General features: G+C 60.7%; 2 protein-coding genes across 3 annotated transcripts; one reads left to right on the top strand and one right to left on the bottom strand.

The window, feature by feature from the left end:
- The first annotated feature begins 1,744 nt into the window (after nt 1–1,744).
- SLC22A31 (solute carrier family 22 member 31) lies at nt 1,745–5,808 on the top strand. Its single transcript, XM_055307193.1, is given in 9 exon segments — nt 1,745–2,086; nt 3,234–3,364; nt 3,464–3,618; nt 3,961–4,060; nt 4,248–4,393; nt 4,476–4,590; nt 4,723–4,937; nt 5,275–5,386; nt 5,749–5,808. Coding segments are annotated over 9 exon segments (1,368 nt in total). The 3' UTR covers nt 5,801–5,808.
- Nucleotides 5,809–6,220: 412 nt separating this feature from the next.
- On the bottom strand, nt 6,221–24,904 carry CDH15 (cadherin 15). 2 transcript variants are annotated; one of them, XM_055307191.1, is made up of 14 exons: nt 24,804–24,904; nt 18,491–18,649; nt 18,131–18,286; nt 16,967–17,111; nt 12,496–12,656; nt 11,555–11,683; nt 10,919–11,104; nt 9,950–10,203; nt 9,102–9,244; nt 8,703–8,939; nt 8,272–8,511; nt 7,999–8,135; nt 7,659–7,814; nt 6,221–6,768 (listed from the first exon to the last, which is right to left on the bottom strand). In XM_055307191.1, exons 1-14 carry the CDS (start codon nt 24,843–24,845, stop codon nt 6,568–6,570), a joined length of 2,346 nt encoding a protein of 781 aa, XP_055163166.1. In that variant the 5' UTR covers nt 24,846–24,904; the 3' UTR covers nt 6,221–6,567. The 2 variants fall into 2 exon arrangements, with proteins under 2 accessions (XP_055163166.1, XP_055163167.1); XM_055307192.1 differs by lacking the exon at nt 18,491–18,649.
- Between the last annotated feature and the right edge of the window lie 1,271 nt (nt 24,905–26,175).

Below are 26,175 nucleotides of genomic sequence, written 5' to 3'. Positions count from 1 at the left end.
CAGGGACGCCTGGGTGGCTCAGCAGTTGAGTGTCTGCCTTCTGCTCAGGGCATGATCCTGGGGTCCCAGGATCGAGTCCCACATCAGGCTCCCTGCATGGAGCCTGTTTCTCTCTCTGTCTCTGCCTGTATCTCTGCCACTCCCCCTCTGTCTCTCATGAATAAATAAATATAATCTTTCAAAAAAAACCATAGGCAAAAATTAAATTGGATCAAAACTCTAAATCTAAGAACTGAAATTGTAAAATGCTTAGAAGACAGGAGCAAATATTCATAATCTTGATTTTAGTAATAGTTTCCTACATGATGCCAAAAGTATGAGCATGAAGAAAAAATTGCACTTCACTTTTTTTTTTTGCATCAAAGGATGCAATAAGAAAGTAAAATGGATTAAAGGATTAAAGGAAATATTTAAATATTTGTAAATCCTATATCTGATAAAAATCCTAAATCTGATAAAACCGATAAATCCGATATATCCGATAAAACAGAATACGTATAGAATACTTTAAAAATCACCAACAAAAAGGCAAGCAACGCTGGTAAAAATAGGCATGGGATCTGCAGCATCATTTCTCCAAAGAGGAATCCGGGGCCAGTAAGCACAGGAGATGGTCCATAGCAGCCGCCGCTGGGGAGCCGCAGATGGAGAACACAGGGGGACGCCTCACCCGCAACCCCGAGGGCTGTAGCCGCGAGACAGGCGGCGGCGGCGGCGGCGGCGGCGGCGAGAATGCAAATAACTCCTGGAGGAGTCACTCTGGCCGGCACACCTGCACCGACGGGCACACCTGCAGGGGGCGGGGCACACCAGAAGGCGGTGCCAGGAGCGCTGGAACGAGCGCACGCTGCAGCGACGAGTGCACCTGCACCAAGTGGAGCACACCTGCACCGGGCTGGGAGCACCTGCACGGGTGACGCACGCGGCACTCCCTGCCCCCGACCAGGGCCGGAGTCCCAGCCCGAGGGCCCGCTCTGCAGGCGCCCCTGAGGGGCAGACGGGGACTTGTCCCCCGCGGTGACCAGAACACTGTGAGCTTCGCATCACCAGGAACGTCTGTAAAGCCAGGGACGCTCCGACACGCGGAACGGTGCCCCGAAGGGTGTCTTCGCAAAACCCAGAAACGGGCCGGGGAGCCCGGGTCCCGTGAACGTCACCTGTCCCCTAGCCACACCCAGACGCGAAGGTCAACGCCCCTTACCTGGAGTCTGCATAGGAGAACCCCGCCGCCACCAGAGCCTCCCGAGCAAGCCCACACCTTCCCCACAGCACACTCCGCCCCCGCGACGCCCCGGCCCTCGGCCGGCAGCACACCTGAGCGCCCGCCGGCCGCGCCCCGGTCACGCCCTCGCACGAGGACGCCCCCGGCCGCGCCCCGGCCACGCCCCCCGCACGAGGACGCCCCCCGGCCGCGCCCCGGCCACGCCCCCTCACGAGGACGCCCCGGCCACGCCCCCGCACGAGGGCCCCCGCCCCTTCTGCCCCAAGCCCCTCCCCCGACCCGGCCCCCGCTCGGAGAAGCCCTGCCGGCCACGCCCCAGGGCCACTCCCGGCGTCCACCTGGCCGCGCTGGACGCCACCTCCGCCACCTCCGCCACCTCCGCCACCTCCGCCACCCCCGCGGCCCGGACGAGGGCGCCGTGGGCCTCCCCGGCCCGCCCCGCCCGGCCCCTACCCTGCCGCCCAGGCCCCGCCCCCCGCGCCCTTCCACGCTGACCCAGGTCGGCCGAGCGCACGGACGCCCATGGAGCGGGAGCCCCTGGTGGCGCGCTCCGGCCGGGCCCGGCGTGTGCTGGCCGCCGCCTCGTGGCTGCCGTGCGTGGCCCTGGGGCTGGCGCTGGGCTCGGAGCCGCTGCTCACCGCGCCGCCCGCCCACCACTGCCGGCCGGACCTCGCGCTGCTGCCCCCCGCGCTGCGCGCCCTCCGCGGACCCGCGCTGCTGGCCGCCAGTGTCCCCCGCCTGGGCCCCTCGGGCGCCCTGAGCCCCTGCCTGCCGCTGCGCTACCCCAACGGGACCCGGCCCTGCACGCGCGGCTGGCACTACGCGCTGCCCGCCGCCGGCCTGCTGCGGAGCCCCGTGACCCAGGTGCAACCCCGACGCGCGAGCGCGCTCCTCCCCCGCCCCCCTGTTTCTGTCCCCCTGCTCGCCTGCGCTGGGGCCGGGGGCTCTCTGCTGGGCTCGTGCTTGGGGGTCAGAGGATGTGGCAAAGGCCCGGGTAGGGCGGCCCCAGGCCTAAGGGCAGAGCCTACTGCCCGAGGACTGCCAGGGCCGGCAGGAAGAGGAGTTCCGCGGAAGGTATGAGCAGATAGGGCCACCACTTCAGTGCCGCCGACCTCTAGAGTAAGCTCTGGCTTTGGGCTATGTAGGTGTCGGGGTGGCTCCTGAGACAGGGCTTTGAGTCAAGGTAGCCAGTAGAGATCCATTTGGGAAAAGCAGACCTTCCACCTGAGGAGTAACCGAGGGGCATGCAGGGGTCCCGGTGGGAAGAGATGGGGAGGGGCCCGTTGGAACCTCGCAGGCCCCTCTCCCTCTCATTGTGCCCTTGGGCTGGACCCGCCAGCTCTGCCCCTTCCTGGCCTCTGCCCCACAGCCTGACTGACCCAGGGTGCACAGGGTTGCTGCATCCCTGCCCAGAGCCCTGAAACTGGTTGGGGTGCTTTTCCTCCATCCCATTGTCTCTGCACCTGCCCTCTTGTTGGAGGACTGATTCGTCAGCACGCCACCAGCTTTCACGAGCATTCGGTTTTTAACATAAACATACTCTGACCTAGTACCATTTAAGACAATATGTTAGATTTGGGGAGAAGGCGCAGAAACCAGGAAGGGAGGGTGGGGAAGTGCACAACTGAGATCAGGCGCCTCAGGAAAAGCAGGTGAGCACAGCCTTGCAGCTTCCTCTGGGAGTCATTCTTGAAGGAGTGAGGTTTGGGGGGCAAGGCCGGGAGGCCCTAGGCACAGCTTAGCCCTGGGTCACCTGTGTGGGAGTGGGACCCTCTCCAGAGAAATAGCAGACTTGGGTCTCCATGGGGTGTCCTGAGACCCCTGTCACCCCCTCTGGGGGCTCAGACCAGCACTTGTTCACATCGCAGCATCAGAAGAATATGCCATGTGACCTTGAGCAAGTCCTTCCCCCATGCCTCAGTTCCCCCGTCTCCAGAGAGGACTTGATCTCTCCGGCCCTGGTAGCCTGACATTCTGGGAACTGCAGCAAGGGGAGGGTGGTCCTTCTCAGTTAACAGGTGATTGGCGTCCCCCACAGTGGAACCTCGTGTGTGAGGATGGCTGGAAGGTACCCCTGGAGCAGATGAGCCACCTCCTAGGCTGGCTGCTGGGCTGCGTCCTGCTGGGCACGGGCTGTGACTGGTGAGTCCTGCCCCAGCCGCGCTCCTGTCAAGGCTCCAGGGTCTGGCTAGATCCCCGAGCTGTCCTGACCTCATCCGCACATGTCCCCTGCTGCCCCAGGTTTGGACGTCGGGCTGTGTTCGTGGCCTCCCTGGTGCTGGCCACGGGCCTGGGGGTCAGTGAGGCCCTGGCTGCCAGCTTTCCTGCCCTGCTGGCTCTGAGGCTGCTGCACGGGGGGGCCTTGGCAGGCTTTTCCCTTGCCCTCTACGTGGCTCGTGAGTAGCACGGGGTGCTTCTGGGGCCAGCTCCTTGGGCCAGGCCTCCTCCTCAGCTCAGCTGTGGGGCCAGTCAGGTGGTGTGGGAGGCCCCTCTGGCACTCACTGAGGGCTCTTCTTGAGAGGGCGGGAGGGGCACTCTGTTCTGGGAGCTCTGCTGTCGGCCGGCATTTCCGGTCACTGGAGGAGGCAGTACCTGGGGTTGGCCTCAGACACCATAGGTTAGGGAGAGTCCCCCACAGCCCTGGACAGGGCGGCTCTCCCGAGGGGCCTCGGTCTCAGGCTGTTTCTGCCCCGGCTTGGAGCTGTGTGACCCCCCCAACCGCCTGGTATTCTCCGCAGCAGCAGGCCTCTTCTTGGTGCTAGCCCTGCTCGCACAGGACTGGCGCCTTCTGCAGGGGCTGAGCGCCCTGGTAACAGGACTTTTGCTGCTCTTTTGGGGGTGAGTATGGTGGTAGGTAGTTCAGTAACACTTCCCCGTGCACCTTTGTACAGCACCGGCATGTGAGTATGGGGCAGGAGAGCCATGGCTTGTCCTCATCCCCTGGGTCGTGGGAGGGGGCACTGGCCCCTGGTCCCTGCCATCCTTGCACAGAGGACCCATGAGCATCTTCACCCCACACTTGCAGGTTCCCAGCCCTGTTCCCTGAGTCTCTCTGCTGGCTGCTGGCCACAGGACAGCCAGCCCGAGCCAGGAGGATCCTGTGGCATTTGGCGGAAGCTGAGGGTGAGGACCCCGAGGACAGCCCGGAGGAGGAGAGCTCCCTGGCTACAGGTAATGCTCCAGCCAGGAGAGGGGAGACCTGGGTCCTGGAGGAGGGTCAGCCCCTCATATGAGCCCCCTCCTGTCCCCGGAGCCACAGAACTGGACATGCTGGGTGCAGGGAGCCCTCAGCCCTAATACCACTCCATCCTGGAGCTCTGGCACACCTGTGTCGCCTGGAGAGATGGACTCATCCTGGGCTTCAGTTCGTGAGGACGGGAGGGCATGGGTGGGTGGGCTGACGGTGTCTGAGCCTTCCTCCCAGGGTGGGTCTTTGGTCTCTGGAGTCCCCTGTCCTGGTTGGGCCATCACTCTGCCCTCCCTCTCACCCTCCCTCTCAGGCTGATCTGTGGGGGCATCAGAGCCAGCTTCCTGCACAGCCTGACCCCGAGGGACCCCGCCTTCTACCAGCCCTACTTCCTGGGCGCTGGCCTGGAGGCTGTAGCCATCTTGTTGCTGCTGCTCATGGGGGACCGCTGGGGGCGACGCCCGGTCCTATTGCTGGGCACCCTGGTCATGGGCCTGGCATCCCTGCTGCTCCTTGCTGGGACCCAGTGTGAGTGTGGGGCCCTGCAGGCTGTGGAGGTCTGACTGGTGCGGGGGGGGGGGATGGGTCCTGGGATCAGCCCCTTCCTGGGCCCCCAAGAGAGGCACAGAGTGCTGGGATAAAACTGTGCTTCTTACCCCATTCATGTCCCCACTGTGAATCCAGAGAAACTGACACCCAAAGAGTTAAAGTGCCCAGAGGCTCCTCCAGAAGGGGCTCCATATAAGGGTCTGGTTCAAGTCGGTGGCAGCTGAATGCCTGACCCCTGTCCTCCCAGCACAGGGTGCAGTGTAGGGCTGGGAGACTAGGCCCCTGGGCAGTGTGAGAGCCTTCTCCTTGTCCCCAGACTTGCCAGGCTGGACTGTGGTGTCCCTCTCTGTCCTGGGCCTCCTGGCCTCCCAGGCCATGTCTGCACTCAGTAGCCTCTTAGCGGCAGAGGTGCTCCCCACCGTCATCAGGTAAGCTGCTGGCTGCCAGGCCAGCCCCTTCCCAGCTTGGCCCAGCACACCCAGGTGGCCTGGGGACACTAGTCACAGAGGGGAGCAGGGGAGCAGAGGAGCAGAGTTCCCAGGGAAAAGCAGGTTTCTGATTTCCAGGTGGGCGAGGAGAACTTTTTTCCACACACACTTTAAAGTTTGGTCTCCCTGGAGCCCCCAGCCTTGCTCCCCTGTCCCGGGGCATCCCTGGCAAGCCCCCCATGGCACCCTCTCCCATAAGGGGGCCGGGCTGGGCCTCGTGCTGGGGGCTGGCTTCCTGGGCCAGGCAGCTGCCCCCCTGGCCGACCTGCACGGCCGGCGCGGCTTCTTCCTGCACCACGTAGTCTTCGTGTCCTTTGCCGTCCTCGCCTTGCTGTGCATCCTGCTGCTGCCTGAGAGCCGGGGCCACCCACTGCCTGCGTCACTGCAGGACGCTGACCGCCTGTCCCTGCTCCACGGGGGCACCCCTGCCGGGCCCCCCTGGACCACCTGCCACTGCTGCCAGCCTCCCGCCAGCTGGCAGGGACGCCACAGGTCCAGGAGGGCTGACCAGGAGCCAAGGCCATGGAGGGGGCTCCCCCACCCCCGCTGCGGCCGCTGCTCCTCAGGGAGCACCCACCACCCACTGTGGAGGATAAAACCATCCATGGAACTTGGTGTCCTCACTGCTGCTTCCCTCAGGCCGCACCCCCGGGGCCCACCCCCAGCCAGGGCATCCACAGCCTGGCCACCATCCCCAGCCCATGGGGTCAGGCCACCACTGCAGACAGTAGTGGGAGGAGCTGGGCTCTGCAGGTCACCACCACCCACACTGGAGAGAAGAGCAGGTTTTTAATGCTGGTGAGGAAGGGCCGATTCCTTTCACAGGAAGGTGAGGTCGGTGTGAGCGGGAGGCAACAGAGAGCTGGGTCATCTGGTTCTCCCGTCTGCTCCTGTCCTCCAGGCTGTGAGGCCCTGCCTGGACTCCGTCCTCCCCCACAGAAGCGGGCTGCCTGGACGGGGCCCTCGGGCCACCTCTGCCAAGTCAGCTGGGCCTCACGGCTGCCACCCAAGAAATGACGGCTGCCCTGTGTGTGTGTCCAGGGGCTGTGCCCTCAGCAAGTAGGGGAGGTGCAGATCTGCAGCAGAAAGGCCCCTCCCTTCCCTGGCCCTCAGTCCAGCCCTCATGGGGGCCCGTACAGGTCAGCCAGACGGGCGAAGCGGGGACCCCAGTCCCAGAGGCAGCTGTAGTCTTGATCCTCATCCCCCAGGCTGGACAGGATGGAGCTCAGTGTTCCTGCCACAGAACCGTCCCCCTCATAGTCATAGATGAGAGCGGTGTCATAGGGTGGAACGCTGGGGTCACTGTCTGCCACCTCCAAGCCCTGTGGAGAGGCCCCGGGAGCTCAGACCCCTGCACACACCCCCGGGTACCCTCCACCTCTCAGGCTATAACAGGTCAAGCTCAGCCCCAGGCATGGACATGGACCCTAAAAACAGAGGGGCCCCCGGATGGGCAGAGGAGGGCTGAGGGCTGACCAGGAGACCCTGCCCAGGATGTGGATTTGAAGAGAAATTTTCCTCTGGGTGGCTCTCCTGCCTTAGGGCTGGGACACCAAGACCCCCAGCATTCCATCTGTGTGAGACTACCTGCTTTATCCCTTTTCAAGATTTGGTCAGTGGTTCTGTCCCCACTCTCTCTGCACTGTCCCTCACAGGGTCACACATGCTCCTGCGCTGACCTGCATCTGGGCTTGCCACAGTCCAGGCATCTCTCTCTGAACCACTGCACCCACTGTGTCAGCGAGTGTGGCAGGTGATATAGTGACAGGTGCCCATGTGTTCTCCTACAGCCCACCCAATTGGGTTTCATGTGTTCTGGGCATCTCTTGTGTTGAGTGCAGGAACTCCTTGATGCTGCGTCGTGACAAACCATGGGGTGCCTAGATTCGACAGGCAGCAGCACCCCCAGCCCCAGGGTACCTCAGCTCAACCAGGCCCAGCACGATCTGCTGCAGGGATAGGCAGCTTCCTCTTCTCCCAGGGCTTTGTGTCTGTGGTCTCCTCACCTCCCCAGCCTCACTCAGCCCTCAGATCCTCCCGAGCCCCGCAGCAGCTCAGCCAGGGTCCCCAGCACTGGACCCGCTCTCCATCAATGGTGCATGTCCCGAGGGTCCAGTGAGGTGTGCACACAGGTGGTCCCTACCACATGCACAAGGGCTACAGCATTGTCCCCCTGCCACCACCCCTCTCTGTGCACCCCAGGAGCACCTACATCATTGATGAAGTCAGCAATATTAGCAGGGCTGCTGGGCAGCACGCGGGGGGCCTGGGGGCGCCCTCGGCTGAACGGGGCATCTCGGCGCACTGGTGGCCGGCACAGGGCTGCCAGCTCTGTCGGGTGGCGCAGCTGGTTGATGTCATAGGCATCCTGGGGACAAAGGAGGTGGCATTCAGCTCCAATCAATCACCAGGTGGGTGGGGGGTGTCTGGCAGGGAGGACCTAGGAGGACCTGCAGGCCAGCGGGGGCCCTGCCCCTCCTCCTGGAGCACGGCCCACAGGCTGGGCTCCTTGGGGACCCTCCCAACCACCTCCCCCCACACCCTCCCTTCACCTGGTCCTCCTCTCCGCCCCCTTGCTCATCGTAGTTGAGGATGTTGTCCCGCAGATCATCCTGCAGCCCATGCAGAAATCCCTTGTCGCCAGACTGCTGTCGGGACCTTGCAACGAGGGCCACTGGCAGGGCCAGCACTGAGGGGGGGAAGGGGTGGACAGGAGGAGGTGGGTTCTTGGCCATCGAGCTGAGGCTGGACTCGGGGCTGGGGGTGGGGCGGGGCCGCGAGGGGTGAGGCCAGAGCCCAGCAGGTGTCTGCACGCAGGCACTCACGGAGGAGCAGGATGACACTGGCCAGCACGATGACCAGGGCACCTAGGCTGACGCCCGCGCCCCCTGCCCGCCGGGCAGTGGCCCCTGGCAGACAGGCACCATCCTTGCCACAGTGGCACACCGTCACGTTCAGGGGTTGCTCACGCTGCTGGGGCGGCTGCCCTGAGTCTCGGAGCAACAGGCTGAGGCGGTGCAGACCCTCCCGGACCTGGTGTCGCAGCCGCAGCTGCGCGTGGCTCACTGCAGAGGGTGCTCGAGGTCAGCAGGGGGCTCTGGGGCCTCAGTCTCCCCATCTGCTCACTGGGAGTACAAATTCCCACCCTGCCAGAGAATGCCCTGCAGTGGGAACCAGTAGGACCACAGTGTTGAGTCGCTGCCCCCCCCCCCCATCTCAGGTCTGGGCCCTCAGGAGTGTGGTTGGGGGAACTCACCATTAATCTGGCTGAGGCTCCAGTTCTGGGTAAGCTCTGGGACTCGGGGACTCAGCTGAAAGTGGAAGGGGGCCCCGTGGGGGGGCAGGTCCTCATCTGTGGCCCCCAGGAGAAGGCCAGAGCCCTGACCTGGCTCGCTGCACACGCTACCAGATCGGAGGGACAGCTCAGGGGCATGGTCATTGACCTCCAGGATCTCAACGGATAGGGTCCCAGTGGCCGTCCGGGGTGGGGAGGCTGTGGGCAGGACAGGCCTGGTGGACTCCTTGCTCTGTGAGAGCAGACCGCCCACCCTGGATGTCCGCCCCTGGGAGCGCATAGCTCTCAGCCCTGGGCATTGACAGGGGTGCCCAGCCTGAGCCAGGGAGCCCGGAGCCCGGGCACAGGCTTGGCCCTCACCATCGTCGCAAGCCAGGATAATGGCCCTGTACCAGCCGTCCTTGAGGAAAGGTGATGCTGGGCTGAGCACTCGCTGGGTCTGGACCCGACCCGTGGCTCTGTCCACTTGCAGCCAGTCCTCTGGGTCGTAGTCCTTGGAGTAGCTATTGGCCAAGGAGGGGACAGAGTGGCCCTGAGCTTACACAGGACTCCTGAGGGTGTGGGCACACTTACACACATGAGCATATCCATGGACACATACAGTACACTCACATTCCCCACACTTGCATATACAATGCACACACACACATCCCACACATATGCATGCACACCTGTGCACATTCTCCACTTGCACACGTGTGCACCTCTGACACTAGTGTCCCAACTGCCTTGAGCTGGTGTTTTCTGTCTCAATTGACAGATAAGGAGACTGAGGCCTGGGGCCAGGACCTCAGGACCCCATGGTCACTCAGTGCCACAGCACAACCTTTCAACACATGGACACCATGGAGACAGACATGGGTGCACAGGGGCAGGGGGTGAAATCCGAACTGTGAACTGCTAGCCCCATGGGATCATCAGCTCAGCAGGATGGGCAGAGCTGGGTGCTCAGAGGCTAGCTAGGACAGATGGGTGTCATGAGCATGTGCCAGCTAGAGCCTAACCCTGCTGTGTGGCACAAGTTCACCCCAACATGCACACATGCATGGACCCTCAGGGGTGCATACAGGCAGATGAGCCCTCTGCCCACTGGCCAGAGTACTGATGGGAACCCAACTGTGCTCCTGGATCTGGCTGGGAAATAGACAAATGGACCTGTAGCTCCCTCCCTCCTACCCCTGGGGCCCCCAACCCCGGGGGTCCCCCACCTGAGCCTCTGCAGCTGCTCTGTGTCAGGGTCTTGGGCAGAGAAGGTGGCCACGGGGGTTCCGGGGAGCACCCCCTCTGGCAGGCTGGTCCGCAATGGGTTCTCCTGGAACACGGGAGCCTCGTTGACATCCTGCACCCGCACGCTAACCCTGGCCTGGCCCCGCTCGGCCCTGGGGGCAGCCGCCTGTAAGGGGGCCTCGTTCTGCACTGCCACTCTGAGGTCGTACTGCTCACAACTCTCGTAGTCCAGGGGCTGGAGAGGGAGAAGCAGAGGGGGAAGTCCTCAGGACTAGGACCCCCAGAGGCAGCCACGGGGCAATGTGAGGCCCCTACAAGGGTACACTGCCCCTGTGTCTCTCCTTTCCCTTCTACTTTTCAGCTCTGGAAAATAAAAATGATTCAGGACCAAAAGGCACAAAGAATTATGTAAAAACGATAAACACTCATCATTCAAACTGAATTTGTTAGGTATTGCATCATCAGCTCTATGTGTCACTTGGTCAGGTGGTCCTCCCAGTGACTCGAGCAGCGCTTATCCCGGTGTTGTGGAGAAGGTGTTTGATAGCGGGGTTAAATTAACCTCTATAATCAGCTGACTTTAAATAAAGATTATCCCAGCTGACCCCAGTGAGTCCCGTGCGTAGCCCAAAGTCACCGAGCAGACCTGAAACTTCCTGAGGACAGAGGACTTTGCAAACTGCTGGCCAGCCCTGCAGTAAAGCTCTTCATGCTTCAGTATCTGAATATACCTGTGTCCCTGTGCGTGTGCAGGTTCTTCCCCCAGGCTGACACAGGTGTGCTCTGTATCTACACACATCACCACCCAAAGAGGCACAGCTCCACAAACAACACACAGGCTATGGGGGTGCCAGGGGTCCATGTGGCCTGAGCCTAGAGCTCCAGCACTGCCGGCTCCCCCAGCATCGAGTTCTTTCCAAGGATGCCCCACACGGGGGTCCCCCACTCACCTTCACCACTGACAGCACGCCCTCATTGGTCTTAGGATCCGTGCGGATAGTGAACTGTCCATTGGGATCGCCCTCCAGGATGGTGAACCTGGCTGCCCAGTTCGGGGATCCTGGCAGGTCCCTGTCCTGCACCTCGAGCCGCCCCACGTCCACTCCGCTGACAGCTTCGGTGACCTCCATGAAGAACTGTGGGAGCCCAGACCTCATTACTGCTGGGGCTGTCGGGGGCAGGGAGACGGTCCCGCGAGGGGATGCCCTCCCTCGCCCTCTCCCACCCACTAGGAGCCTCCTGGCCTTGTCTCCTGGTGAGTCACAGCCCCCTCTGTGGGCTCAGCTGAATGCCAGGCACCCTGTGTGCTGCCTTTGGGAGGGGAGGGCCGACTGCTCCCTCCCACGTGGCAGGGGTACAGGGAAGACTCCTCTTGCTGCCCAAGGGCCACAGAGGGGTCCCCCGGGGCTGATCTCCCAGCTTCTCGTGCTGTTTATGTGCTCACGAGCAACTACTCTAACTTGGGCTCCTTCTGCAAAACTCCTAACCTCCCACCCCTCCACAAAGTCCCTTGTCCCTGCCAGGAATCTGAGGAAGGGCGGGCAGTCCCCAGCAGGGGCCAGCAGGGCTGTGCATGGTGGCAGCACCTCATCCTGGGTGAACCCGGGTGCATTATCATTGACATCCTCCAGAGTGATGATGGCCGAGGCCGTGGCAGTGAGGCCGTCTCCAGACATGTCCGCTACCTGCAGGGTCAGATTATACACGGCGACCACCTAGGGGCACAGCAACATGCAGTCAGGGAACCGGGGCACCTGAGGGCCTGGGGGAGGGCAAGGAGATACCACCTTTGGGCGCAGCCCTCCCAGGCTCTCTGGGTCTAACGACACCACCACTAACCCCAGGCTCTGCTCCAGCCCAAAGTGGGTAAGAGGTCAGTGACGAGGGTGGACAGGATTCATGCAGCACTTCCTGCATGCTTATCCGGGTGCTGGACACTGAGGGGCACTGACAAGCTGGGTCCCTGCCCTGTGGAGCCATACCCAGTGGCAGAGAGGGAGGCAGACCAATGAAGACCACCCAGTGCAGCAAGTGACCAGACAGAGCCATGGAGGGGGCCACAGGGAAACCAAGGAGGGATTCCCTGAGGTGCCACAGCTGCACAAAAGCCTGGCAGTGAGGGGCAGCAGGGGTCCCGACAGAGGAAGACTGCAGAAGGGTGGCCATTACTGCAGAGCATAACTGGTCACTATGGAGCCACTCACATAGCCCGACCCAAGGCCAAGAAGCCCAAAGGGGCTGGCATCACAGGGATGGCCCTTCAGTGCCTCCCTGGACCTCACCGCACAGCCAGCCATGAGGCAGAGCGGTGCCAGGCTGGGTATGTGCCCAAAGCCATCATGAGTGTCTATAGCAAGGGGGGGGGTGCCCTTGACTTCGGGGGCCAGGTGGAGCCTGGGAAGAGGGTCCCAACTGGAAATGAGCTGCCCCCATTGGGGCCTAGGGGACTAACAAGGGCAGAGACAGGCCGACATGATAGTGGCTGCCCTGGCCCCCAGCACGTGTGCCAGCATATTGGCAGCCTAACCTCCCGGTCCAGGCCCACTTGCACGGTGCGTATGTCCCCTGTGTGCTCATCGATGCTAAACAGCTGGGGACTGCCCTGCTCCAAGATGGAGTACCGCAGCGCTGCGTTGTCTGTTTCCGGGTCATCAGCATCTGTGGCTTCAGCTCTGGTCACGTAGGTGCCTGGTGAGGACAGGGACAAGCAGGGATGGTGCACACGGGTGCCAGCCCCCTCAGATGTGTCTCACAGCTCCCTCATGCAGCCTGTACACCCTTGAACCTTTTGCCTCGTGCTATGTGGAGGAGGCAGGGGTGCCTGATAGATGTGTAATTGAGAGCTAACACCTGTGCCCCCAGACATGGAGACAGCCTGGTGGGCTGGGAGCCCAATGTGGGGCTCAATCCTATGACCCTGAGATCATGACCTAAGCCGAAATCAAGAGCTGGATGCCTGACTGAGCTGCCCAGAGACCCCAGGAGACTTAATATTGTTAAATGTCAGCACCACCCAAAGTGATCTACAGAATCAATGCAATCTCTATCAAGATCCCAAGGACATTTCTTTTGCATAAGTAGAAAAATCATTCTAAAATTCATATAGAATCTCAAGGAAACCCAAATAAAACAATCTTGAGAAAGAACAAAACTAGAAGACTCATGCTTTCTGATTTCAAACCTCACTCCAAATGTACAGTGATCAAAACAATGTGCTGTGGCTATGAAGACAGACACACAGACCAGTGGGATAGAGAATCTGGGGAAAACCCCACACACGTGTGGTCAAATAATTTTTGGCAAAGGGTGCCAAGACCATTCAAGGGGGATAGGACCGTTTTTTCAACAAATGGTGCTGGAAGACAGGCAGCCCCAATGGTGCAGGGGTTTAGCGCCACCTGCAGCTTGGGGTGTGATCCTGGAGACCCGGGATGGAGTCCCACGTCAGGCTTCCTGTATGGAGCCTGCTTCTCCCTCTGCCTGTGTCTCTGCCCCTGTCTCTATGAATAAATAAAATCTTAAAAAAAAAAAAAAAAAAAACAAATGGTGCTGGAAGAGCTGGACGTCCATGTGGCAAAGAATGAGGCTGGACCCCAACCTCACACCATATACACAAATTACCTCAAAGTAGGTCAAAGACCTAAATGCAAGACCTAAAACTGTAAAATTCTTGGAAGAAAACAGGGCAAATGTTTCACAACACTGGATTCGGTAATGGATTTTCGGATATGACACCCAAGGTACGGGCCCCCAAAATGACACACTGGCCTCATGAATGTTTTCAAATGCTATGCAGCAGAGACACCCCTGACCAGGTAAAAAGGCAAACCAGAATGGGAGAAAATATCTGCAAATCATGTATCTGTGAAGGAATATCCAGGGTGTCCAGAGAACCCATAAAACTCAACAAAAACACGACACAATTTTAAACTGGGCAAAGGCCCTAAAGAGACATTTCTCCAAATAAAATATACAAATGGCCAATAAGAACGTGAAGAGATGCTCCATATCAGTCATCCTGAGGGAAACGCAAACCAAAACAACAAGAAGACATCAGCTCTCGGCTGTTACGATGACTACTATAAAAAAATCCAGAAAATCAACATTGGCAAGGATGTAGAGAGGCCAGGACCCTGTGCATCACTGGATGCATGTGAGATGGTGCAGCTGGCGTGGAGACAGTGCGGCCGTCACTCACAGAATCACCGTATGACCCAGCAGCTCCTCTCTGGGTGTATCTCACTCACATTCATAACATTATTCATGTGAAAGCAAAGTATCCACCTACAAGGTAGGTGAAAATGTGGTCCCTCCATATAATGGAATATCATTCAGCTTTAAGAAGGAAGGACATCCCCATGTGCTACCCCATGGACAGACCTGGAGGACACTCATGACCAGTGAAGTCAGACCAGTCACAGAAGGACAAATGCTCCATGATTCCATTGATGAGGTCCTGAGACAGATTTACAGAGGTGGAAAGTAGATGGGGGAAGCCAGGGGCTGGGGAAGGGGAGGGAGCGTTGGGATTTAATGGGACGGGGTTTCTGTTTGGAAAGAAGGAGAGCTATGGGGATGGGTAGTGGGGATGGCTACACAACATTAGGAATGTATTTAATATCCTGAACTGTCTCCTTAAAGATGGTTGGGATGGTTTGTACGTATGTTAGCAAAACAAAATTTTGTTGAAAACAAAATATCAGTGTCCTAAATGCCTAATAGGTAAGTGCCCACTGCAGATGGAGGGGAATGCAATGGTGCGGGGGCTTCAGAGGTGGACAAGGAACAGAGTCCCGACCTCATGATGGGAATGAGTGGGTGGTGCACCATATCATGCTCATTCTGAGCTTGTCATATTGGCAAGGGCACAGGGTAACCCAATAAACTGAAATCCAGGATGTGTCCAGTCCCTAAGGAGAGGCGGCCATAAAGAGGCTTCAGCTTTTGGTGGAGTGGAGCAGGCAGACAGCAGTTGGAATCGGGTCAGATGGTCCAAGGCTGAGTGTGGATGAGCCTGACAGCTCACGGTCCCAGGAGCCGCCACAGAGGGGCTGTGCCCGTGCTCAGCTCTTCCCCACTGGCCCCGGAGCACTCACATACAGGCTGGGGCAGGAGGACCAGACCCCACAGACGCTCCGGGCGATGGTGGGGGCTGGGGGAGGAGGGTAGGGCACTGCTCCAAGTTGGAGGGACAGAATCCTGATGCAGCCGCACTGAAAAGGCTCAGGTGTTTGGGAGGTCCTACTCCCAGGAGCCCATGCTCCGACCACACGGCAGTGGCCACGCCAGGAGGGGCATGGCTACTTGGTTACTCGGGTGGCAGTACCAACAGGCCCCAGGCGGCTGCACTAATGCAGCAGCAGAGGCCAGGCCAGCCCAGCTGCAGACTAGACCACTTCCAGCACCCGCCAGCCAGCACTCCCAGACGTTTACCACGTCCCTCCCTCTCTCCTGTGCTATCACACACAGAAGATGGGGGGAAAGGAATCCATCCTCAACGATCCAGGGGCCAAGAAACCAGGTCTGTGGCCAGTCAGATGCTGGGGCCACCACCTAGCAGCATGCTGAAAGAACGGGTCAGGGTGTGGGGGCCTCTCCTGAGATGGTGGATGACGCTCAGGAAAGATGGGGACTCAAGAAGGGAGACCTGAGAGGAGTATGAAGGCAGCGCTCTAACTGGTAGCACGTGTCCACAGTAACTTCCTGACTGACGGTTACACCATGTCCAAGTGCTTAGGGCCCATTCTGAGAGCCTCGGGTGTACAACCCACACTCCAGAAAGGAAGGAGGTCGGAAGGAAGGAGAAAAAAGTTTAAAGCAAACATGATAAACCTCACATCTCTGTTGCAATTCTTTGCAACTTTTTTTGCAAGTCTCAAATTATGTCAAAATAAAAAGTAGTAGAGCGCCTGGGTGGCGCAGTCGGTGAAGCGCCCCACTCCTGGTTCCAGTTCAGGTGGCAATTTCGATCGAGGTCCCAGGATCCAGCCTGAGTGGGCTCAGCCCAGAGTCTTAGGACAGCCTCTTCCTCACCCTCTCCCTCTCCCTCTCCGCCTCGTGCTCGCACACACTCTCTCTTTAAAATAAGTCTCGGGCAGCCTGGGTGGCTCAGTGGTTTAGCGCTGCCTTCAGCCCAGGGTGTGATCCTGGAGCCCCGGGATCGAGTCCCACGTCGTTGGGCTCCCTGCATGGAGCTTGCTTCTCCCTCTGCCTGTGTCTCTGCCTCTCCCTCTCTCTCTCTCTGTCTCTCATGAATAAATAAAATCTTTTTTAAAAAGTCTTTTAAAAAAAGAAGTTAAAAAAATAAGATTGTCACTTTAAGTCTCAAAACACGAAAAATGAGGTGAAATAAAAAATATCCAGGCAGCCAAGCAGGAGCCCACCTCCCCGAGTCCAAGCTCCAAGCCTCAGGTGTGCAGCTTGCCTGGGACTTGACCGGACGGGAGTAGGAAGGAAAGAGGGAGGAAACCACCAGGTAGAAGGAGGTCAGGCCAGCAAGGCCATCCTGTGAAGACCCATGAAAGAGGGAAGGTTGTGTGTTTTTTGCAATCAAGATGTAGGACTGAGAAGCAAGGAGCGGGGTGACTGCTAAGGGGGTGCATTTCCCTTTGGAGGGACAAAGTGCCCTGGAACCCAACAGAGGGGCTGGCTAGAGCACCATGCATGCGCCAAATCCACGGAGCAATTCCTTTCCTGTGGTGCTTTCACCTCCGTGCAGAGCAGCAGCATCTGCGCCCCAGCTCTGCCATCCCCCCATCCTCTCACTGTGATTTGGAAGACACTGGGGTTTAAAATCCATAGTGAAACGGGAAGTGACTCCAGTTGACTCTTGTGCAAAGTCCCTTCTCCCGGAGTCTGTTTGCTTGTTTTCAGAGTATTTGAAGGATTACAGAGAAGTCTTGAAGGGAACCCTGGACCCTCTGACCAACTCAGAGCCCCTCTGCTGAGGCCCCCCCGCCCCCCAGCCTGTGGGCGCTGGCAGTCCAGCTCTGCCTCACCTGGCACGGCACCTTCCAGCACCCGGCCCATGAACGCCTCCTGCCGGAAGACAGGCCGGTTGTCATTCTGATCCACAACCACGATCTCCAGGTCCGTGGGCTCCTCTAGGGTGGCTCCTCCGAGGTCCAGAGCAAAGGCCCTTAACTAGCCAAGCAGAGGGCAAGGGCTGGTGCTGTGCTCCCCAGATCCTGGTGGCTCCCCTGGGCTATACACAGGGACAGTGCAGACTTGGTGTCCCGCTGGGAAAACCCACTTAAGCCCGGGAGAAACGGCATGTGGATGGCAGATGAGACCTCCCGGAAGACAGCCTGCTTCCCACAGTGGGCCGGCGGGCAACCACCAGGCTTCCCCTCTTGCCTCGGTGGGCAGCTCACTGCAGTGCCTTATGAGAGCAGAAAGGCACTCTCATGGCGCTCCTGCTCCCTCCCTTCTGCTAATTGGTTTAGGCTCCTCTGGAAACTTAATACGTGAAACTTAAACCACTTCCCACCCTCTTGGAGAGCAGGTGCGGTGTCATTTCCAGGTAAAATCATGATCTCTGCTAACTCTGCGTAAGACTGTTCTGCAGGAAGATTTAGAGCACAGGAGAAGCAAAGTCTGAAGCCTCCTCCCCCAGGACTAGGTGAAAGCAGTTCCGGAGAGGCTGTTGGGGAGGGTGGATTACTCTCAGGGGAACTCATGGGAGTCCACTGCCCTTGGGAGCCTCTCCAGCAGCGTGGGTCTTAATCTCCCTCCCCACCGGCCTTGTTTCACACCTCACAGGCCTACAAGGGGCGGGTCCTCTGCCACCTTCCCCTGAGAATCCAGGGACAGCTGCCACTGAGAGTGGCCATCCGGTGGGATCCTCCACAACATCCCATTCCCACCCAATGCAGCCAGGTGGGTAGAACTGGTGGAGGCCGTGAAGACCTCACCATTGCCTGTAGGCTGCCCATCTGGCCTCCTCTGGCAAGACCAAGCCTCATCTCCTTGTGGCCTCAGCTTGTTCATACTCATCTGTTAAATGGGTATATAACCCTGAACACCTTTGGGCTGCAGGTCCTGTCCCAAATCCCCGTGCCTACCTCCTAAAGGACACGTGGCCCAATGCCCCAACCCTAGGACAGGAGCCTGGGAGAAGGAGGCTCCCAGCTTCCTGCACCCCTCCCTCCAGTGGGCCCCACCCTGAAGCGGTCTGTCTTCTCCCGATCCAGCATGGCGTTCAGGAACACCTTCCCGGTGAACTTGTCAATGGAGAACACGCCCTGGGGCTCCTCATCCACGCCGGGCCCCTGGATGCTGTAGATGACACTGCCCAGCGGCTGCTTGTCCGATTTGATCTGTGAGGGCAGGAAGCAGGCTGGGGGAGGTGCCCCCAAAGGCCAGGGCCCCTCCCCTCTTCCTGGCCTCCCCTCCCCCAGCTGGGGTGGGGGCAGCCAGACCCTCAGCCCAGACCGTGTGCCTGTTCTACAGCCCACACCTCCGGGGACCCAGTGGGGACAGCCCAGCCGCTGCTGTGCCTGTGAAGCTCCGCGGCCCCTCACCTGCACCAGGGGATACGGGAGGCGCTTGTGGTTCTCGGATACGCTGATGGGGGGGATGACCCAGGCTCTCCGCACACGGCCGGACACCACTGCCCGGTGCCAGGGGTAGAGGGTACTGAGCCTCCTCCGCCCAGGGACCCCTAGTGACGGGCCCAGGCTCTACAACAAAGGCAGAGACAGCTGTCAGTCACACAGCGTGCAACCCCGTGCGCCAGGCCTCAGAGGAGCCAACCACCTGGACCTTGGCCCCGTGGGTGCCCTGAGCTCACTCACAGCCATGGGAGCCCCCAACACCTTGGGTCTGTCTCCTGTCCCCCTGCCTCAGGCCCGTGAGTGTTTGCTGATGGGCTGGGAGGAACGTGGCACCCCCCTCCTCAGGTGGCCCACGGGAGGCTACACCAGGGCTTGGGGAGCACACAGTGCTCAGAAGCAGAGGGAAGCAGAGTGACAAGCAAGGCAGCCACTGGGAACAGGAGCAGGGGGAAGGGAGCTCCTGGATCCGGAGGGGGGGGGCTCCCTTCCCCTTCCTCGTCTGGACCTGGGTGGGTGGGGAAGGGGAAGTGATAAGCAGCCACAGAGACCCCCTCATGGCTTCCATTCCCAAGGGCTGGTCAAGGCAACCAGGCCAAGGTTTTTGTCTGCAGGGAGGGGACGGGCCACCTGTGCGGGAGGATGTGGGGTTCACACTGTGAAGCTTCCAGGAGGCAGGCATTCCTGGAGGATCTACAGGGGTCCCCAGGGGCAGTCCCCACATGGCTTCCCCCACCCCCCACTGTTCCATGGGAATGAAGACTCAGCTCTGATGTCCAGGGGGTCAGCCACGGGCAGAATTCTCAGGATGTCCTATGGCATGGGGACTGGACAATAAAGCCAGGGACTACCCCCCCTCCCCCTGCTATTCTCTGACCCATGGAGCAATACTCTGGCTCCTGAACCCCAGAAACCTCAGGCCCCAGGCTTGCTCCTCCCTCCTCTCCACTCGCCCAGGGAACTGAGCTGCCCTGCTTGACGCAGTCCGCCCAAGTTGTGGTGCCTGGGGGGCATGCTGCAGCGAGCTCCCTTCTCTACCCTGGGGGCAGGGTGGTGGGCTTGCAGACACTCCCTGGCCCTTCCCTGGGCCAGGCTGTGGGCTCAGAACCAGGGCCATTGAGGAGCATGACAGGAGGAGGGCACCTCCTCGAGACCCACTGCCAGCTCCCTGTGGTGACGACAGATAGTACCACTGTCACAGCTCAGATGGAAGACCGAGGCCTGGAAAAAGCACCCAACCCACCCCTCAATTAAGGGCAGAGCTGGCAGCAGCCCCTCAAGCACATCCCCAGTTTCCTGGGATGGCCTTGGTTTAAACATGGGGTCTCTGCACCAGGATCCTCAACAGGGCGCTGGCTGGTCTGAGTGGGCTTGGGGTAGGGTCTGGGGGAGGGTGCTTCGTCACCTGCTGGACCCAGCTGGCTCTGGCTGCAGGAGAATGTGAGCAATGCTCCCTCCAAGGCTGCTCATGCCCACCCCCACAACACTGCATTTGCAGCTGCCCCCGCCCTGCCCCTCCCCAAGCCCAAGCCCGGGCAGGCCAGCTGGCAGCAGGCAGAGGGGACACCACCCCAGACACCCGCCCTTGGTACTCTGATGGCCCTAGAAGCTCTCTGGCCCCACACAGGGTCTCTAGGCCCCTGGGCCCTTCTGGAGGGGGGGCTCCCTCCTAGCTAAGGTGGAGAGGGTGGCTTCCAGGGCACCTCTGAGGGGGGCATTCTCCCTGGCTGCCTTTTCAATGTCCTGAATTCACCCCCAGCTGCTGCCCTAAGCCACACAGTCCACAGAGGAATGAACAGGGATGGGGTGGCCTAGTGGCCTGAGGTGGCAGCATCAGCGACTAGTGAAGGGGGTGCTTTGGGGTGGGATGGGCAGGGGCAGGGAGGAGGTGCCTGTGTGTGCCCCACTGCCTGCACTCTTCTCCCCGGCCTCCCAGCACCCAGTCGGCTTTGTGCTCCATGCCCGAGGCTGGTGCACTTTGTGGACACAACAGCAATAACGTGCAAGTGACCACTGCTCTCTCCTTCTAGTCTCAGGCCATCTTCTCCCTCCTGGAATCATCCTCTGCCTTCTCATCTGAAATCCCAGGGGCATTTCCCTCACAGGGGCCTGGGATCCAGGTAGCTGTGAACTGAACTTGGTTTACAAAAAGGACAGAGGTCCTGGCTGGGCCCCCAGGCCATGCACAGCCTGACAGATGGCAGCGCTGGTCCCAAGCCTGCCTCGGGCAGTGAGGGCTTCTTGCCAAAATCATGGAGTACAAACCACTTCCAGGTCAGCATGGTGTTCCCACCAGATGGAGACCTGCTGGCCTTGGTCTTCATGCTATTGCTTCCTGAGTACCCTGAGGACAGCATGGAGCCCATATCCTCTCTGGTCCCCTCAACCTGGCCCTCAGCCCTCAAGCCCCTAGGAATGGGAGGTGGCACTCATTTCAGTTCCCCAGAGCAGGGCTCAGAGAGGTCGAGCCATTCTACTCAAGCCCACACAGCCAGAGAGCACGGGAGCCGGGGCCACAGGGAACCAGGATCTGAACCTCTATTGCTCTTAAGCCGCAAGTGCAGCCGCAGCGTGGAGGAGATGGGAATGCAGAGAACTGGGGCAGGTGGGCAGAGGACAGTCTGCAGACAGCCCTTGATCTCAGACCCTTGGGGGAACAGAAAGGGACACTCTCCCCCCTGTCCAGCCCACTATAGAGCCTCTGACTGCCTCCCATCCTGGCCTCAGCCAATAGCCTTGGCTGACATTCCAGGATGCCCGCCAGTGTGGTGTGGGGCCAGTGTGGTCGTGGCAGAGCCTGGGAGTCCCGGGTCCCAGTCTGTCCACGGCCCAAGTTCAGGAGGTCAGCAGAAGCCACAGAGCCTTGGCAGTGGCCCCCCGCCCAGATCAGAGGCTGCGGTGGGTGGGGTGGTTGGGCTGGGCTGCAGCCCACTTCCGGCTGTCCAGGGTATTGCTCAGCTAGTCTCTGCCCTCCTACCATCCCCTTCCCAGAAGACGTGGCTGGCTGGGGGAGGCCTGGAGCCGCCTGGGGGATCATGGGAAATCTGGTTCCAGGGCAAAGCCAGCTCACACAGACCTCTGGGATATGGGCAACGAAATCCATCATGGAAAACACCATGGAGTGGACCTGGACTCACCTATGCTGCCCACCCTTGCTGTACCTCAAGTTGGGCCAGAACCCATGGACATCATGGGCACATTTCCCCCAAACAACGCCCAATGACACCCCCATGCTCATCCTCGGCCTTCCTCTTAACCACGAACCCAAGAAGGTAGTGTGCAAGCCCTAGAAATGCTGGGGCCACTGTCCCCTCACTGGGGCCCGCCCCAGCCCCAACACCCAACCCCAATGGCTCCTGAGCCATAAAGCTCCCACCACCCCCCACAGGAACCTGTTCTGCTTGTGTGCGGCCAACACAGCTCTCTGCTTCTCTCCACCAGCCCCTGGCGGGTTCAGAAAAAGGAATTAGAAGGGACAGCCTAGTCTCCCAGGAGCCAGGAAGAAGGTGGGATGCTCACCTGCCCTGGGTGGCCACCGGGGGTACAGAAGCTGCTGACTGGGGAGGCTGCGTATAAACTGAGGAGCTCCTGCTCTATCTCCTGGCACTGCCAGCCCCTGCGGCTCCCTAACCACTAGGATTCAGACGGCAGCCCAAAGCCTGAGCTTGGGTGGACATTCATGTCTGTAGCCCCAGCTGCTGCTGTGTCGTGACTGAAGGCGAGGAAGGGAACATTTTCTATTGCCCTGTCGGGGGTAGCTGGCAAATCTTACAAAATACAGCTGCAGAAAGGGGTTCGAGGGAGACGTTCTTGGGTTAATTCTACACTGCGTGTGCGGAAGCCCATCCAACACAGCTTCCGGCTCTGGGTTTCTGGGGTTCTAGGAACCAGGTGGGAGGCCTGTAGCCCCGTGGAACACCGTGGGTGGGGTCTGCACTCCCCACCAGCTTCCCAGGCCCGAGCCCCTTCCCCCCAGGCTGGAATCCGGACCACCCCGTTCCTGGACGGCCTGGCAGGCATCAGGCATGCCAGGAACGGACCCAGCTGTTCCCCTGGTCCCCGGTGGCCCCAGCATCCCCCTGCAGCTGCTGTTCCCAAGAAGGGGGGTGTGGGGCGAAGCAACGGGGCAAGTGGAAGGAGCAGCTGTGTGGCCAGTCTGCTCCCCCCGCTGCAGGGGCTCAGTACAGTGGTCCAGGAGCCACTGCCCTCTGCTGCTTGGGTTACCATCACACTACCTACCATGGGGACGGTGACCCCTCTCAGTACTGGCGGACGTGGCCTCAGCCTCTGTCTGCTGCTAATTTCCTGTTCTAGGTCCTGTCCCAATCGCCCTAAGGGGTCTCCACACTTGGCAGAGTTGGGGGGGGTGGGGAACAGCTACTGCTTCATCTTCCTTCCAGGCTTGGATCCCCTCCCACAGGGCATGGGCTTGCCCTGAATCATCCCTGCTCCCCCATCCCTCTACCACTCTCAGGTGGGGTGGGGGCCCAGGGGTAGGCCTGGCTGGCTGCAGGGACACTGTGTGCCTGGGGAGGGAGCCACCAGAGACCAGCTCTGAAAGGACACACTCAACTCATGGGCTGAGATTTTAAGGGGACACAGGCAGGGGAGGGGTGTGCCTTGTCCAAAGCCACCCGAAGCAACAGATCAATGCAGAGTCCTGGCCCTGGTCCCCAACCAGGGCAGAGACAGCTCTGCCATGCCCAGGCTGGCCTGCCTTGGGGGCTCACAGAGGTGGAGGAAGGGGTATCCAAGAGCAGCCATCAGAGGCCATGTGAGGCCGTGTGACTGGAGAGGACAAAAGTGTGAAAGCTGAGCCGGGTGGTGGAGGGGTGGGCAGGGTCCTGACACACACCTATTTCAGGGGTCTGGAGAAGCTCTCCTTGCACTGGCGCTAATCTGAGCCACACAGAGTGCAAGACCCCAGAGGCCAAGCCGCATTAGCCAATCCCCCCAATTCCATAAAGCCTGTGTATGTTCCTGTGTGTGTGGTCACTCTGTAATAGCTCCAAGGAAGGAGAGGAATCTGGGAGGGGGCTCCTCTCTCCCCGCAGCAGAGCTCTCCTGGGACCTGGTGAAAGGTGAACACCCCAAAGAACACCCCAAACCCAAAGATGCAGCTCTCCAGGAGCAGGATGTGGGGTGGACTGCTGCTCCTACACTAAGTGGGGAGGGGGCATGAGAGGTGTGCAGCCTTCTGGAATGGTCCCCAATGTGTGTGGGGGGGCATAGGGCCCTGTGCGGGGGGAGGCCAGAAGACCCCTGTACGGTGTGGCCTCCAGCAGAGAGCTGGAGGAGTGCAGGCTGGGGCAGCCAGGCTGTGCTAAGCCAGCTGGACATGGGCAGCCCAGGCCCAGGCAGGCCACTGTGGGAGGGCAGGGGAGGCTGAAGGCAGGGGTGGAGGTGACTGGAGCTGTGGGCAGGGGTTCCAGCTGGCTTCCAGCCATAGCTTTTTGAGAGTCGGGGGCAGGATGTCAAGAAGCCCCTATAGTGGGCGCCGGGAAACTTGGTTCTCCTTGCCAGTGTCTGGCACTGTAGGAGCCATCACCTGGGGGCATGCACAGGCTCAGCCCTTATGCTCATTACCCACCAAGCGTGGGAGAACTAAGCTCCTGTGTTCTGCACAGTGGCCCCTGGCCTATGACCCTGACTTAGCCCTGTCTCCGAAGGCACAGCCTAGTGCTTGGTCCAAATGGCCACCTTGGCCCAGAGTATAAGACATGCCCCCCCCCCCAGGGGGTGCCCATGGTGGGGAGGAGGGCAGCTGCCTGGGCTTCCTCCTACCCACCCACTCCCACATCAGAAGGACCAGGGAACCGGGCACAGGCCAGGATTGTGGGGGTGGCAGGCCGTAAGTGCCAGGGGCCTGGCTCCAGAGCACCCCCAAGGGACAGAGGGTTCCAGCGCTGCCGCTGCTGGCGGGCACAGGGTGGGGTGTCTCCAGTTCTGCCAAGGCTGACCAGGGTCATATGCCAGCTCAGCAGGGGTGTCCCTAGAGAAAGCGGTCTGCAGGCTCCTGGCGGGGGTAGGGGGGGTAGGGGGGGTGCTCCTGTTGCTCCCCTCTCCCTGGCAGGGTGGCCAGCCGCTCCTCGGGGAAAGGGTCGGCTGGTGGGCTCCCCATGCAGTCCAGGCGGGGCGGCCGCGGGACCCTAAGCGCCCTGCAAAGAGCTGCCCACCGGGCACCACCTATGGCTACTCCGCACGGGGCTCCCGGAGCGTCCGGCTGGAAGACACCGACCCGACGGGGCAGGGGGCAGGCGACCCGCGCGGCCAGACGCCTTACCTGGGCCAGCAGCCCGAGGGCGAGCAGGAGCGCGACGTCCATGGGCGAGCGGAGCAGAACCGAGTGTCCGGCCGGCGGCCTCCTGCTCGGACACAACCCGGGCTGAGTGACAGCACAAGTGTGCGGGCGGCGGGGGGTGGGGCAGCAAGTGAGTGACAGCACGTGTGCTCCGGGGGCGGGGCCTGGGCTGAGCGGCAACTCGGGGGCGCGTTGGGGGCGGGGCCTGGGCTGAGCGGCGGCACGTGTGCGGGGGTGGAGCAGGGGCGAGGGGTGGGGCCCGCGGTTGAGTGACAGCACTGCGTGGGGGGTAGGAGGCGGAGTCTAGGGCGGGGCCTGGGCCGCGGAATGGGGGGTGCCAAGGGCGGGACCTGGGATGAGCGACAGCATGTGTGCCCCGAGGGCGGGGCGGGCCTGGCCAGAAACTGGAGGGCCGCCGGTAGGGGTCGGCTGCCAGGTCCTGGGGTGCAGAGCTGCCAGAACAGAGGGCGGTGGGCGGGGTGTGGGCTACGGGCCAGAGTGCGTGCGGATTCATCTTGCTGCTCGGGATTCACCAGGCGCACTCCTGTCCCTGGGCCTTTGCACTGGCTCTTCCTGCTGCCCACAGTGCTCTTTCTTTGCTATCCCTCCTGCCGCCAAAGCCATGTTGCTGGCCACCTTGAGGGCTTTGTCTCACGGTCACCCTGGCCACCCTGTTAGACACTGCCCCCCACCCGGCAGAGCCCGTGGCATCTTCTGGCAGTGGGAGGGGGTAGCATGGAGGAGGCCAGGCACAGACAGGGCCTGGAGTTAGTCCTCCTTCCTCCCCTGGTTTCCGGGGCGGCCTCCTGTTAGGTGGGCAGTTCTTGGGTTAGTGTCCTCCCACTCTCCTCTTGAAGCCCCTGAACTCCTGAGTGCCTGGGTCTGTAGCTCACAGACCCAGCTTGCAGTCATGGAGGGTGGAGAGCAAAGTACCAAGAAAGGACCCTGTGGGCCAACAGGCTTTCTTCTGAGCAGGAGTGGAGTGTCGGGGAGGCAGGCCCGGGGCCTCTGCTCTCCGGTCCAGATTGTGGGGCGGTGGAACAGGTGCGGTACCATCTGTGCCCTTGGCCTGCTTGGAAGGAGGCCAGACTGCTTGCAGGAGGCTCTGGCAGTGACGGTGTCCCTGGCACGTACTCCTCCAGGTGGGGAGGTGGCGGGGAGCTCCTTCTATCCCCAGCTCTGTGGCCCCAGGCCTGGGGAGTAGCCCCCAAGGGCCACCGCCCTGCCCTTGAGGTTAGGGACCCTAAACACCTGTAGGCCAGCCCCCTGAATGCTTTGAGTTTCTGCCCCCTGGGACTAGTGTCGGGGGAGGTAGAAGGGAGCAGGTGGCTGGCCTCTGTGCCCCCTGATTAAC

This window comes from Nyctereutes procyonoides, unplaced genomic scaffold, assembly GCF_905146905.1.
Source record: "Nyctereutes procyonoides isolate TBG_1078 unplaced genomic scaffold, NYPRO_anot_genome, whole genome shotgun sequence".
Classification (NCBI taxonomy): domain Eukaryota; kingdom Metazoa; phylum Chordata; class Mammalia; order Carnivora; family Canidae; genus Nyctereutes; species Nyctereutes procyonoides.
Note: the sequence above shows the minus strand (reverse complement) of the source record. Positions and strands in the feature narration are given on the sequence as shown.

What these genes read in the sequence shown, in the direction of transcription:
- CDH15 (XM_055307191.1), bottom strand. Translation starts at nt 24,845, where the DNA reads ATGGACGTCGCGCTCCTGCTCGCCCTCGGGCTGCTGGCCCAG. An exon ending in AGAAGACAGACCGCTTCAGG is followed by an intron (nt 17,112 to 18,130) that starts GTGGGGCCCACT and finishes CTGCTTGGCTAG; the next exon opens with TTAAGGGCCTTTGCTCTGGA. An exon ending in GAGCAGCTGCAGAGGCTCAG is followed by an intron (nt 9,245 to 9,949) that starts GTGGGGGACCCC and finishes CTTGGCCAATAG; the next exon opens with CTACTCCAAGGACTACGACC.